Below are 15846 nucleotides of genomic sequence, written 5' to 3' on the forward strand. Positions count from 1 at the left end.
GTATCCTGAGCTCTCAATCTGTATCGTGCACACTGATCATCTGGGGATCATGTTACAAGACAGACTTTGACTCAGTGGTTCTGGGGTGGGACTTGAAGTTCTGCATTTCTAACAATCTCCCGAGGAATACAAACTTTCTGCTCCACAGATCATCTAACCACAGGGGTGGGTAGACCCCTATCCCTCAGTCTTTGTCACACTACCTGTGTCATTTAATTGGTGGCTTTTATCAGGATCTGAAATTATTTATTTATCTGTTTGTGCTGGATTGTTTGTTGTCTGATCTATTCATTTACTAGAATGTAAATTCCCTGAGAGCAAGGAGTCTGCCTAGCACTTTTAAATTCTCAGCACTTCCCACAGTACCTGACACATCATAGGTGCTCCATAAATATTGTTGAATGAGTGATGTTGTTCAAGATTCATTGACTCTGTGATCCCTTCAGTGTCTGCTTCTGACCACTTCAGTGAGCACTCAATTATACAATGGAAACTACACTGTAATGATAGGGCAGTGCTACTCAAGTGCCAGTCCAGGAACTGCTATTTATTGGCCAATGCTGAATTAAGAATCTTGTACTATAATATAAATCGGCTATCCCACTAAGCACAATTTTATCTGAGATGAGACATTTTTCATAGTAAGACTTTCTGGATGAAACAAGCAATGCTTTGCCTTGCCTTGTGGTGAAAGCTCCTCATCTTATATTAGAATGGTAACAGTGTGTGAACTGGTCCCCACTGGCAGGACACATTTTGAGTTGTGCTGATATAGGGGATATAAAGCCAAATAAGATCTATTTTTTAACTTCAGAAAATCCATACATAGGTAAGAGAATTACACATTTAAATACGTAGTTGCAAATCTTTTGTCAAGTGCTGTAATACAGAATTAAGTGGAAGAACTCAGGAATTGTAGAAAAAAACAAAGAATTGGTCTTTGTGCTCCCCCTTAGTCACACCTTTCCTGACACCTGCTCTCATTATAACCACAAACTCTCACACCGTACCCCTTCCTCCTAATCACACACCGCTCATCTGGGCCATGCTCCTCCACTTGGGCCCTGAAACACTGAAGTTATAGGACCAGGCTTGGGTCTTCTGAGAAACTGTGAAAGAGAACTGAGAATTGTTGTAGAGAACAGAAAATGATAGGAAAGATATGTAATTGTGGGAGAAGGGAGAATTGTGGGAAAGAATAAAGTATCATGAGACAACAGAGAATCGTGAGAGATGATGCGGAATTGGGAGAGAGACTAGGGAGCTGCGAAAGAGAACAGAATATTGTGTAATAAGGGAGAAGTGCAAGAGTGGAGAACTGTGAGAGAGAGCAAAGAATTGTAGGAGATATTAGGAATTATGAGAAAGACAAGAAATTATGGGAAAGAACAGAGACTCATAGGTGAGACAGGGAACTGTGGGAGAGAATAAAGAATGGGGGAAGACATCAGGAATTGTAAGAAAAACAGAGAATTGTGGGAGTGACACAAAATTGTGGACACACCGGGAATTGTGGGAGAGAAGGGAGAATTATGAAAGAGAAGAGATTATTGTGGGAGAAACACGAAATTGTGTAAGAGCACAGAGTATTGTGAGAGAACAGAATTACGAGGGAGACTAAGGAGTTAAGGGAGAGACTACAGAATTGCAAATGAGGATGGAGTATTTTAAGAGAAAGGAGGACTGTGAGTGAAAGTGAAGAATTATCAGAGAGAAGAAAGAATTATGAGAAAGATGTGGAATTATGAGAAACACAGGACATTGTAGCATATAACACAGAATTGTGGGAGAGAGCAGAATTGTGGGAGAGACATAGATTTGTGGAGAGGACAGGACAAAGAATTGTGGCAGAGACACAGGATTGTGGGAGAGAACAAAAAATTGTGGAAGAGACACAAAATTGTGGGAGAAAAGGGACACTTGTGGGATAGAAAATTGTGAATGAGAATATTGTGAGAAAACAGAATTATGAGAGAGAATGGGAGTTAGGGGAGAGACTGGGGAATTGTGAACAATCATGGAGTATTTTGAGAGAATGGAGAATTGTAAGAGTGGGGAATTCTGTGAAAACAAAGAATTGTGGGGGGCGATGGGGAATTATAGGAACGACAGGAAATTGTAGCATAGAATACAGAATTATGGTTGAGATAAGGAATTGTGGGAGAGAAGAGAGAATTATGAGAGGAAACCAAAAATTGTGGGAAGAAACATGGAATTATGGGAGACACAGGGAATTGTGGAAGAACAGAAAACTCAGGGAGAGACAGAAAATTGGGGGAGAGAACAGAGAGTTCTGGGAGATACAGGAAACCATGGGAGAGAATACGGTGTTGTGGGAGAGAAGGAATAATTACGAGAACGAAGGGAAAAATGTGAGAGAAAGGAAATCATGAAAAAGAATATTGTGAGAGAATAGAATTATGAGAGATAATGGGGAATTATGGGAGAGACTGGGGAATAAGAACAGAGTATTGTGAATGAACAGAACATTGTGGAAATGACTAATTTTGAGGGAAAAGAATTGTGAGAAACAGAGTCATAGGGAGTGATGGAAAAGACAGAGAACTGTGGGAGAAACGAAACTGTGGGAAATAGAATTTTGAGAGATACAAGAATTTGAAGGAAAGAATAAAGGATTGCTGAGAAACCCAGCAAATTGTAGGAAAAACAATAGAATTACGGGCAAGACAGGGATTTGTGGGACAGAAAAGTGAATTGTGGGAGACACAGGGAATTGTGGGAGAAACAAGAGAATTGTGAGCAAGACAAGGAATTGTGGGACAGAAAAATGAATTGTGGGAACGAACAGAATTTTGGAAGTGACTTGGGATTGTGGGAGAAATAAGGAATTGTGGGAGAGACAGAAGATTGTGGAAAGAACTGAGAATTGTGGGAGACAGAATTGTGGGAAACAAAACAGAATTGTGGGAGTGAAAGGAAATTGTGGGAGGGACAAAAGAATTGTGGGTAAAGAGAGAAGTTGAGCTGTGATGTTGTCAATGTAGTTGAAATGGAATCCTTGGGCTATCCTGTAGGCAGTTCTGATGCTGGGATGGCCCTTCTGAGTTGTCCCCCCTGGGGCTAGGGGCCTGGACTTACGTGCCCTTGCAGAGACCCTCATAGGATGCAGACCGTCCCCAAGGAGGGAATGTGATTTTGTGTGAGGCAATTCTCTTAGGCAGAGGACAATTCCTGGAGACTCAGCTGAAAGCTGTGAGCCCCTAACACTTCCTGCACCAGGGGGCATCTGGACGTATTTCAGAGCCACTATAGTTATATAGAAAGATATGTTTCTTTATTAACACTTTAAGTAACAAGATCAAATTACCTTAATTTCAAAGTAGTGGATGGATGATATTTTGAGACAGGCACAACAACCATATGTGACATAATTTATCTGTGATGTTTATTAGTGCTACATATAGCTAATAGTACTAGGATTTGTTGCCTACATTCCTGATGGAAGAAAATGCTAAATTTCTATTGGAGGTAAATGAAAATACAGACATTCAAAATCACACACCCAGTTAAGAAGAACTTAGCAGCCAGAACACTGTCTTGTTCACTTTTGAATCTCCACCACCGAAGTTATGGGCATCTACTAATGTTTCTTGAATCATTGCTACAATTAAAACTGATGGGATAACATTAAAAAAACCAGAAATTTAAAAACTCCAAAGCACTCCCTCTGCCGCATAAAGCATACATAGTAGAGCTCTTCACTCTAGGGAAGCCTCTGTACCAGACAGCCTTACCTGCCACTGCCGGCATTTTGAAAAACGCTCCCGGCCTGCAGGGGCGGGGCCAGAGAGCGGCCCCCGCAGCAGCTACAGGCCGAGGCGACGAGGGGACGGAACCTGCTCTCCGTGACTGACGGAAAATACTACTCTTCAGCCCGCCTCCCGCGTGCCCGGAAGTCCCGCCTTCTGAAAAGGAAGTAGGGGTGCGTGAGAACGCCGGTGGTGACCGTGTCCACAGCGGTGACCCGGTGAGAGGAAGGCGGCGGCGGCGGGAAGTCACTGCTGCTGTGGGTTCGGGTTGGGGACTGAAGGCGGTACCGGCCTCTCGGAGCAGCCCGGGGGAGGGCTCAGGTGCAGAAGGGCAGGCTGGCCGCGGCCGGTTTGGTCTGGGGACCGCGGGCTGGAGCAGGTGGGCAAGCGCCGGGACGGTGTGGGGAAGACACTTGGCAGCTCCTCGACCTCTGGTGTCACTTCGTTTCTTCGAATTCCTATTCATGCGCCGCACCCTTCCCGGACCCCCAGCCCCTCGCTAAGGCTCTGGGGTCAGGGGTCAAGTCTGGGCTCAATGGGCCTTCCTTCCTCCACCCGGGTCACCACTCCTAGGAAACCCTCGCCCCACGCCCGCCTCAGGCCTGTACCTCCTGGCTGTGACGTGGCTTCTCAGCGACTGCCTCACCTCAGTCCCCAAATCCTCACTGCCTTAGATACGTGCCCCCAGAGGTTGGCCTAGGTTTCACAGTATTTCCCTAAGGGGGCGATATATTAAAGCTGTCCCTCGAAGTTAGTACCCTGCCTGGTAGATGCCCATGGGATGACAAAGAGGAGGAACAAGGGTTGACCAGATTAGGAGAGTCCAGAGACATTAATCTGTCTGTTTTGGCAGGTGGAAATTTAAAATTGTTTGGAGTCAACACTGTTTCCAGCCATGGGTTTGTCTCCATCTGCTCCTGCTGTTGCAGTTCAGGCCTCAAACGCTTCAGCATCCCCACCTTCAGGATGTCCGATGCATGAAGGGAAAGTGAAAGGTAACAGGCCCTTTGTCTAGAAAATGAAACAAAAGATAAGTCACGGCCGGGTGCGATGTTTCACGCCTGTGACAGCACTTTGGGAGGCCGAGGTGGGTGGATTGCTTGAGCTCAGAAGTTCGAGATCAGCCTGGGCAACATGGCAAAAACCTGCCTCTACAAAAAAATACAAACAGTAGCCAGACGTAGTGGTGGGTGCCTGTAGTAACAGCGACTCAGGAGGTTGAGGTGGGCAGGATCGCCTGGGAGGCCGAGGTTGCAGTGAGCCAAGATTGTGACACTGCACTCCGGCCTGGGTGACAGAGTGATACTGTCCTTAAAAAATTCTTGAAAGGCTCTAAAGGAAGAGGCAGTGTAGTATGCTGCTGAGGCTGGTAGGCATGGGAGTTAGGCACCCTGGGTCTGGTCCTTATTTTGCATCTTATTGAGGTTTGTGAGTCTAGACAAGTTAACTCTGTAAGCCGCAGTCTGTCATCTGTAAGATGAGTGTATAATAATATTTCACAAGCCTGTCATGATGATTGAGATAGTACATGAGAACATAGTGAGTACTCTAAACCAGCCCCAACTTCCCAAAGTTTACTTGTGCCTACATCAGTGGTTCTTAACTGGAGGGGGGCAATCCCCCCTTCCCACAGGGGACATTTGCCAATATCTGGAGGCATTTTTGGTTATCACAAGTGAGAGGAAAGTGAATAGAGGGCAGGAGTGCTCCTAAACATCCTACAATGTACAGAACAGCTCCCCAACAAAGAATCAGCTGGCCCCAAATATCAAGAGGGCCAAGGTTGAGAAACCTTGGTCTAGATCTAGCTGTCTTAATAAATAACCTTTGCTCCCATAGCCATTTCAGTATTCTTATATATAAAAGTAAGCCGTCACCTAATGGGCTTGCTGTCCATTCTTTAGATAAGAAAATGAAAATGGAAAAGCTGTCTTTCATTATTGATTGATGCAGGTCTACTTTAGATTGTTTGTATTAAAGTGTGGCTTGAATCAGTAAGTCGTGAAGGGCAGAAGCAACATGGTGTGCTTACTGAGTACTAATGCTTGCGCTGTTATTCATTTCTTCAGTCAGCCAGCCTATTCTGAGAGGTCACTGCCCATTTTGTACCAAGCACTGCTGGGTTTTGTTTGTTTCTGCACGAGAGAATAACATAAAAAATGGAGCTTCGCCTGATGGAGCTTACATTCTTATCTTCATAAGCTGTGTGGTCCGTTTTTTCCCTATTTTATAGTCTGGAAAACTAAGACTTGGAGTAACTGATGCTCCAAGTCACATAGTAAGTGGCAAAGCCAGCAAAAGTTCTGTGACCTTGGACAAGGACAGACAGTGTTCTTCTGGGGTTTCTTTGTACAGAAAGAATTGAGACAGATCAGCCAAAGCAGGTGTGCTGCTGTTCTGAGTGTCCTCAGGGAGATCCTAGAACCCTTTCTTTGGTTTTATTTCATTTGCTGTATATCTTTGAGAACTGCCAGACTTATTACATTAATAAAGAATGTGGGTGTCTATAGGAGATCATAGGGGCTACTGGTTATATGATGTGAAAAATTGAAATGTTACTTTCTTTCTAACACCCAGCTGGGATCTATGACTTGAAAAGGATTGGTGCTTTCAGTGGTAGAGAAGAAAGGCATAGCAAGTCTTCACCCCTAAAGTGGGCAGTGGCACAGGGCACCAGGAAATGAGGGCTTGGGAGGAGAAGTGCAGGGAAGGAAGTGAAAGCAAACTCATCTTTTTAATGTGTATTATTGTAGTTATTGCTGCGGCCTGAGGCCAAGATTCCATTACATGAGCAGCTGTCTTCTGTGTCACAGCTCTCCAAGTGCCTGCTCATTCTCTGAATCGGTTTCCCAGTCTCCCACTAATTGGGATCAGCATCCTGGGTCTTTGGGCATAGCCCTTGCTATTGCTTATCTCATTAGGCTCAGACCTTCCCTTGTAATGGGCATCTTGATCCTGTATGGGTTGTGGAATGTTTTCTTTATTGTCTGCCTTTTCCTGTTAAACTCTTGCCGTTGACTGATGGGAATAGGCCCTAGGCCACGTGGTTTTCCTATGCCTTGTTTCAGTCTTGGGACAAAGCAGAGTGGCATTCAGATTTTTTTGCAGTAGCCTTTGTGATGTCTCCTCTGTTCATTTTCTTCTCCCATTCCTTGTACCTGAGATAATGCATTAGTAATGAAAGCCTGGATTGCAACTGTGTCCTGTTTGGGGCTGGACTTCTCTGGAACAAGTGAATGAAAAGTCAAGGAGACCCTGTGAAATGTGGCTGGTCCCCACTTAGGTTCCTCTAACAGCTCCCCAGCTGCTCCTTCAGCCAGGTTACTTAAACCATGGCATGGATAACACATGCTCTTGCAACTGCCAAGGTTTTTTGGCTTATTTTGCTGGGGTGTGATACAATTAGAGAATGGGTACTCATTTTCTTTCAAAGGAAATGTAAATTTTTAGAACCTTCTCATCTTTAGGATTTTGGAATGTTAGCTAGTTCACTTCTTGGTAGATTTAAATGGAAGAAACCTGACTTTTCCTATGGTGGTAATCATTGCTCAGAAATTCAGCACTTTAATGCTTCAATTGAGAGAGCTAGATGTCCTGCCTTCATGATGACACCATTTTTATACTTGATTATTTCAGAGTGTCCAGTGAGTACAGAGCCATCTGGCCCAAACTGTGAGAAGAAAACATACTCTGTGCCTGCCCACCAGGAACGCGCCTATGAGTACGTGGAGTGTCCCATTAGGGGCACTGCGGCTGAGAATAAGGAGAACCTAGATCCTTCAAATCTGGTAATCCACACTCATCTTTTCTTTCTGGAGCTTTTTATGCAGAGTTGCTTGTACAGACTGCCAAGACAAGTTGCAGATGGCTAGGATGAATTCTTCTGTCCTTTGAAAACAGAGAAGTTAGATATTCCATCTATAGTGAAAATCTAGATGTATTAGTAAGTGTAGTTTCAGGGAGTGCCTGGGGGAAAAAAAACAGAGTGATTATGAGCAGCCAGCATAGTTGTACTGGGAATAAGCCATACCAAATGAATATTTTCTTCTGGGAGAGTTGCTAGGTAGGTGGTAGATGGGAAATTCTGTAAGAACCATAGCTAGAGTTAATTAAGGTATCTTTGGTCTGGGGAAACTTTGTAGACACATTACATGATCGGGGAACTTCTTCAGGTACAATAGGGTGCCAGCCTGCACGAGTCATTAGGGTGGTTCACTGTTGTGTGACTGCCAGCAAATTTAATGCCATTGAGAAGTGAGGGCAAGGTAGATGTGACATCACTACATTTTGTGATGGACAGCGTCGGAGATTGTGGTCTAAAGTTTGCAGTCATGTTTTAACAGGAGGCTCAGGCATATACTTTAGAGGGCCACAGGATTATCAGGAGTAGAAATTTTAGCAAACCAGGCAGCATGTAAAGAAACTAGAAATATTTAGCCTGGAAAAGAAAGAGCGTGGGGGATACAATAGCAGCGTCCACCTCAGGAATCAACAAACTATGGCCCACTGCCTGTTTTTGAAAATAGAGTTTTGGACAATGCACCAAGATTATCTTGCACATAGGCCTTCAAATACTTGCACCAGAGGTCTTTGGCAAACTGCTTCTATAAAGGGCCAGGTAGTAAATATGTTTGGTTCTATGGGCCATAGGGTCTCTGTCACACTACTCAGTTCTGCTGCTGCTGCTTTCTCTGTAGCATGAAAGCAGCGACAGACAGCATTATCCGAAGCCCCTGGCAGACCACTGGCCTAGATGATCTCTAATAGGTGAGTGGTTCAGAACATGGGCCTTTTGGAATCTTACAGACCTAGACACTTACCCCATGGGATCATGATATGTAGTGAGAATATGAATAACAGCTAACTTTTCTTTTGGTCACTTTTTAAAAATTTTTTCATTCAAGGCTAGCCAACTGAAGCAGTGGGAGAGGAGAAGGAACGAAGGAATCTGTAACTGGTTGTGATCAATTAGTTGTAAACACCACTGTACTCAGACCAGCCTCTTTTGGTCACTTCTGTAGCATTTAAGCTAAGCACCCTACATTCTCCCCTTTAATCCTCATAACAACTCTGTGCGGCCAGTATTCTTAGTGTCCCCATTTCAGAGCTGAAGATACTGAGAGTGAAGGAGTCATTCACCCCACATCACCAGCTAGGAAGTGGCAGAGCCAAAACTGAATCCTTATCCACCTCAGACCCATGTTCTTAAACACACTGTGTTTAAGTGTGTTTAACATAATGCAGGTAGAATACTCTGCAGTGCCTACCACACATGGCCCTTCCTGCTGTCGGTATTGTAACTGAGGGCCTTGTTGTGATGGAGACTTTTAATTAATGTTTACTAGGAAATCCTTTATACTTCTAACACAGAAAGTTCAAGGCCACTCATTCCCAACCTTGGGTGATTTTGCCCCTCAGGCAAATATCCTGCTAAACATCCTATAGTACTTAGACCACCATAACTAAAAATTGTCCAGCTCCAAATGTCAATAGTGCCATGGATGAGAGACCCTGGCTAAGGCTAAGTGCTAGCATAACAGTATTGGTGACACATGTCTGGGAGAAGGGATTCTTCCCACCTTCTGACCTGGCAGTGTTGAGATGCAAAGACTCATCTGTAGTATATTTTGCCTAAGGGATGAAGCATAAGCAGAAACCTAAAAAATCTGAGAATATTTTTTTAAAAAAGCAGTGCTGTACATGTGTGCTATGAGACTTTTCCCCAAAGAGTGAGTAGTCATTTTTGAAAAGCCTGTCATAAAGATTTTAGAAATGCCTGAAGATCATGGCATTAGTTTCTACTTATTCCTTGGTGACATTACTTCTAAATTTGTTCAAAGGAGAAAGAGGCCAAAAATTTAACCACAGTGTTTACCATATTTGAGAACTTAATCAGTGAAGAAACACAATCTCAGTAATCTGACTCTTCAAAACAGTCAAATTATCTGAGAAGTCTAAAATTTTAATGTCACTGATTTAGTAAGTAATCTGTGGCTTTCTGTGTGATGTATTTTCAAGGAAGAAAGTATATTGCCTTACGTTATATCCTATAAAAGCATCCGTTTATTTATTTAGATGACCCACCACCCAAGCAAACACCCAGCCCAGATCACCATTTATATCCTACTGTCCAGAGAAATCATCCCATTCCCAGAGCAGATTCAGAGAAAAAGTGGTTACCCTGAGCAGATGTTCTGGAATGCAATGTTAAAGAAAGGGTGAGTGAACATATTATTTAAAATAAAAATTTGCTTGTCAGAATATCCAAGAGTTGTGTGCTGAAGAGATTTTTTACCTTCAAAACAATATAGTACATTTTAATGTATTAATCAGTTTATAATCACCTGATTTTTCACACCTGTCAGATTGTAAGTGCAAGGCCAGTGTATTACATCAGGGTTCTCGAGAAACAGAACCAATAGGATATGTGTAGGGGGGCAGGAGACAAGGAGGGCAGGAAGATATGTATTGTAGGGAATTGACTTACACAATTATGTAAAGCTGAGAAGTCCCAAGATCTGCAGTCAGCAAGCAGGAGACCCAGGAGAGCCAATGGCACACTTCTAGTCTGAAAGTCAGCAGTCTCAAGATGCAAGAAGAACTGATGTTTCAGTTTAAGTCCAAAGGCAGGAAAAGCCCAGTATCCCAACTCAAGCAGTCATGCAGAAGACCTTCCCTCTTACTCATGGAAGGGCCAGCTTTTTTGTCATTCAGGTCTGCAACTGATTGGATGTGACCCACCCATACGGAGTGGGGTGGGCAGTCTGCTTTACTTAGCCTACTGATTAGAATGTTACTCACATTCAAAAACACCCTCACAGACACAGCCAGCATAATGTTTGACCAAATGTCTGGGCATCCTGTGGCATAGTCAGGTTGACACATTAAAATTAACCATCAATAGGTTTTTTTTAAAAAAACTGAAAACACTTTTAGATAAAATGTTTAGAAAAAGTTAAGGGATCATTGATCAGTGGTACTATCTGAACAAGTGTCACCGTAAAAATAGATGATTCTGTAAGTCTGGTTTACTGTGACTCAGTAAAATGAGACTAAGGTGAACCTTTTATATTTGTTTTCAATGCTTCTGTAGTAGCTTTGGATTTATAGTGCTGCTCCATGATCATGGGTAAATCTTGAAAATGAGCCTTAGATCTGTTAAATTCAGAGAAAGTGAGCATTCTTAGTTCTTTCTCAAAGGGGAATGTTGAATAAATCATCTTACGAAAATATGTGGATTAACTTTATGGCATTATCAGGAACATTTGTCAAATTTTACCATATGTTCTTTCCTAGGTGGAAGTGGAAAGATGAGGATATCAGTCAGAAGGATATGTATAATATCATTAGAATTCACAATCAGAATAACGAGCAGGCTTGGAAGGAGATTTTGAAGTGGGAAGCCCTTCATGCTGCGTAAGTTATGTTTGAGATCTTAAAAACAAATCTTTCAAGCGTCTTTCTTATTTCATATCAGCTTTCTAGAGTTTTAACATTTTATTCAAATCATTTGTTATTCTAATAAAACATTTTATGTAGCAGGCATGGCTCAGTGACAATTGTTGCATGACAGGCCACCCTTCTTAGTTGAAAAATAGCAACCATTTTATTAGGCTTGTGGATTCAGTGGGTCTGGAGTACGCCAAGGACAGGGCAAGGATGGTTTGTCTCTGTTCCTTGATATCTGGGGCCTCAGCTGCGAAGACTCAGTGGTCAGGATGGCTTCCGAGCCATGGGCTAGAGTCTTCTGAAGGCCTGCTCGTTTACTTCTCTGGCAAGTGGTACTGGCTTTTGGCCAGAACACTTCCACATGGCCCCTGAATATGGCTGCTTCGGCTTCCTCCTATAATGGTGGCTAGGTTCCAATAGCTAGAGTTCCAGAAAGCATCAGGAGCCTGCCCAGATTCAAGGGGAAGGGACAGAGACCGTGCCTCAGCGGAAGGAGCATCACAGCCCTTCGAAAGCAGAGCATGTGGGAAGGGAGATGCTAAAATGCCATCTGCCCCAAGGGAGGTGGGAAAGACATTTTTGTTCCCTCAATAGCATTTATTTAATCCCCATTAGGACTAAACACAAAGAGATGTCAGAGTCCTTTTTCTCTGGGAGAATAGTTAAATGCAGCTGTTTGTGTTAAAGGAGACAGGGCTTCAGTCTGTTGATAGTAGTGGTTCTCACACTGGAGCGTGCATCAGGATCATGGGGAAGGTTTGTTAAAACCCAGCATGCTGGGCCCCACCACCAGGGTGTCTGACTTAGTCCGTTTCGGGTGGTGCCTAGACTGGGTGTATCTAGAGCATTGCATATGCTGCTGGTTTGAGCCAGGTTATGTCATAAACAGTGGTTTTAAATTCATTGCACAATGTGATTAATTTCTTGGCCAAAATCCACTTAATGATTTTTTAAGGTGTTTTGTTTGTTTTTAATATTTGCACTCTGAAGTTCATTGGTTGCACTCCCTGGCTGTCACTGACTGAGCCTCAGGCCTGGGGTGGGTTCATGTGAGAGGGGAACAACTGCGACCATGTTGCCCTCAGTAACCTCTGGCCTGAGAGGAGCCCCAAGTGTTTGCAGTGACCTACTTTGAAAGTGTGTTCTAATTAAGACCACCTGCTAATTACCTGTGTGATTATGGAGCAGAGAGAAGAGAGAAAAGGGAATATCAGTTTGTCAGTTTCAATTCCTTCTTCAGTTATCTTCTGTCAAAATTAAATAGACCTTTTAAAAACTCATGCTATGGTCTCCAGAAGAAAGTTTTGCCTAGATTGAGTTTACCTTTTTGCCTGTGACCCTCTTGAGATGTTAAGGAGTAGTTCCTAAAAGGAGAAGAAAAGTAACTCGTAAGTCCTCCAATAGAAGTCCTTTATACCTTGGAAATTTTTCTCCCTCCCACTTACTTAGATACCTATCTTGTTATCCATGGGAGCAGCTAACAATATAGGTGGCCTCCTGATTTGGCCACCACTCCCTCTGTCTTGGAAACAGCTGTCTGTCTAGCCTGTAGGTGGGCTGTGAACTCCACGAGGGCAGGGCTCAGAGGGTCTTCTTGGCACTGCTATACCCTGGTGCCCACAGAGGGCTGGCACCTAGAGAGTCCTCAGCAGGGGTCTGTGGGTAGAGGGAGTGCGTTTGCCGGCTAGGACTCTGCTACCCCTCATCTTATGTGTAGTTTTTAAGGAGCTGGTCCAACATTAATTACAATCCATTTCTAGGGATTAATCCATCATTTTCTTTTCTTCATAAAGGCTGTTCATTGGTTTGAAATGAAACAATAGAATTTTCTTGTTTGTCTGAAAAACCCCAGCTGCTGTGTGCCAAAGAGAAAGAAGCATGATGCACAATACTTGAGGCTGTTTTGTTTGTTTGTTTGTTTGTTTAATGTGCCTTTCCTCCTCCACCAAATGGAAAGGTCATGTGTCCTGACTCCTGCAGAGTGCAGTATAGATATCCAGAAGGAAGGGGAGGCAATGGAACGCACCCAGTCCAGAAGGAAAGAGAAACATTTTAACAAATAGGCACTTGTTGTTTGAGTTATTTTAGAACTTACCTTTCTCTGTAAATGTTATATTATATGAAATGTATACAGGAAAAAAATGTATATTACTGAAAAATTAGAACATTATCTTTGTCAAAGAAAAGAAAATATTTTAACAGACTTTTCTTATTTGGGGAATTCTAGAGAGTGTCCTTGTGGTCCATCATTGATCCGGTTCGGAGGGAAAGCAAAAGAGTATTCACCAAGGGCACGAATTCGTTCCTGGATGGGGTGAGTGTCAGCGTAGAAGTGTTGTTTCACCATCTTCAGATCAAGGTCAACTTTCTCTTCACACCAAAACCAGTCTAAGAATTGCAGTGCCATCTTGCAAAACCTAATCCATATTCAGCTGTAGATTTCTTTCTCTCCCTGAGGTTTGTCCATTAATGGGCAGATTTATTAGGGTGTAGAAGATTGCTTCCTATTTATCATAGGGTTGAATGGAGTTATCGTCCATGTTCTTGGATCTGCCCTCTTACTCTTCCCATGATCTATTTCTTTGGGTTTATGCACTTAGCCATCCTCCCTTTCTTTTCTAGCATACTTGAGATTCTTTGCTCACACCTGCATTTCTGCAGTATCTCAGCTGACCTCCCTGGCTTAGGTCTCTTCCCCACTGACCTTATTCCTTTGTAGGCAGATGAGCTGCCATGTGATCTGGACTTATCACAGTTCTTCAGTGCCATCTTCCCTTAGTACTGTTCACTATGTGATGCTTTGAGTCTGACTTCCCCAGTTAGGTGTTTGGGAGCAGGTGTTTGCATGTGCTTCTTGAGCTTTCACATAGCTTAAACCGGGACTAAATGCAGTGCAAGCATGTTAACACTCAGTGGCATGTTTTTATTCCAGGTATGAGTTGCCTTTTGATAGGCATGATTGGATCATAAACCGTTGCGGGACAGAAGTTAGATATGTGATTGATTATTATGATGGTGGTGAAGTCAACAAGGACTACCAGTTCACCATCCTGGACGTCCGTCCTGCCTTAGATTCGCTTTCGGCAGTATGGGACAGAATGAAAGTCGCTTGGTGGCGTTGGACCTCGTAAAGCACTGTTTGAGATGGAAAAATATATTTTTTTTCTGAGAGATACATTAAACTATTTTCCCCAAATTGAATTGCACTCATGATGTAATGGGAACTTCAAGTGGGTAATCACACTTTTTCCTTCACTTAGTGAAGGATACTATGCACTGTTCACTTTTGAGTTGCATTGTACCGTGCAGTTTATAGCAGATCATTTTGTTTTCTTCCTACTTAGCTTAAGTGGGAAGCAGTCCCTCAGTTTTTCCTTTACCCGCAGTATTGCCTGTGTATTTCATCTCGAAAAGCCTGAACAACCTCTGAAAAGAGCTCTTAAAAGTGATGAAAGTTGCTTTTTTTCTTACTGTTTTCTCAGGAATACTCGAGAGATGTAAAGCCTGAGAGTCCATGGTGGTGCTCAAGAGCTTTCATCTGGCCAAATATTTTAACTAAAACTGTTCATTATAAATAAGAGGTGATTATACCTTTTTTTAAAAAAAGTTACCATTATTTCTAAAGCCCCATGGTATGATTGTGACCTTTAACAAAATGCAAAGTTGTACACTGTAAAGGTACTCAGCTAAATTCTCTCCAAATCTGATTTATATGAATTTCTTAGACTGGATAGAGTACTTTCAACTATACCTTCCTTTGGAACATACCTTTTACAAAATGTTCCCTTTAAATCCTGTTATTCTAATATGTAACTCTGCTCCCAACAAACAGGTCTCCTCATTGTCCCTGGTATTTCACAAGTTATCCCAACTTCGAATCTCATTGCTTCCTTTGCTGGCAGCCTCCACCTTTCCCCGAATCAGTTGGCCTAATCCAAACCTTGAAAGCCTGGCTTAAGTCCTACTATCAGTGATGGTCCCCCTCTAAAACATGGTTTTATATTTGGCTGAGTGTTAAAATTCACAAGATGAACCTTTTTTTCCCAGATGGAGAATGCTTCAACTCAGTCTAGATTTTGTTTGTTTTAAGGAAGCTCTAAGTTTGCCATTGAAACTTTTTGTACCAGTAATCCATAAACTGGTTGTTCTAATTATAGCAGCATGTTACAAATGACTGCTGGTTTTGTTTTGTTTTGTTTTTTAACTGCCTATACTGTTAAATCCTTTAATTTATCCTGAATGCTGTAATGTTGAATTAGTGGATGAAATTGGCAGTCTGTGGGTGATTAATTTGGTATGGATTTGTCAGTTGTGTGTGGAGTTTAAGAAATACAACAGCCATAAACTCTGCATTTCAAAATACTTGTATATTTGAAAATAAAGCTGATTAGTTCACAGGTTTTGAACATTTTTTGGAGTAATTTTCCACTTAACGATTGTTTCTTCAGACATATTATCTTTATAAAACCAATGCTTTATAGTAGAGTGATTTATAATCCAGCACACACATGTTTATTGCAGCACTGTTCACAATAGCAAAGACTTGGAACCAACCCAAATGCCCATCAATGATAGGCTGGATAAAAAAAATGTGGCACATATCACCATCTATGGTGATACTGTGCAG

The 15846-nt window shown here is 42.5% G+C and overlaps 1 protein-coding gene and 1 long non-coding RNA gene across 2 annotated transcripts in view; one reads left to right on the plus strand and one right to left on the minus strand.

Moving 5' to 3' along the window:
- Positions 1-3780, minus strand: part of LOC108521717 (uncharacterized) — a 57905-nt gene extending 54125 nt beyond the window's left edge. The window contains exon 1 of the long non-coding RNA XR_001883254.1: positions 3524-3780. This is a non-coding gene — a long non-coding RNA (uncharacterized LOC108521717). The remainder of the gene's footprint in view (positions 1-3523) is intronic.
- Positions 3781-3929: 149 nt separating this feature from the next.
- HCCS (holocytochrome c synthase) lies at positions 3930-15625 on the plus strand. The gene is given in 8 exon segments (XM_017861683.1): positions 3930-4091; positions 4624-4765; positions 7407-7561; positions 9851-9945; positions 9947-9988; positions 11067-11186; positions 13447-13533; positions 14152-15625. Coding segments are annotated over 7 exon segments (798 nt in total). The 5' UTR covers positions 3930-4091; positions 4624-4665; the 3' UTR covers positions 14351-15625.
- The last annotated feature ends 221 nt before the right edge of the window (positions 15626-15846 follow it).

The sequence above is a fragment of the Rhinopithecus bieti genome, unplaced genomic scaffold, assembly GCF_001698545.2.
Source record: "Rhinopithecus bieti isolate Rb0 unplaced genomic scaffold, ASM169854v2 scaffold_62762, whole genome shotgun sequence".
Lineage (NCBI taxonomy): Eukaryota > Metazoa > Chordata > Mammalia > Primates > Cercopithecidae > Rhinopithecus > Rhinopithecus bieti.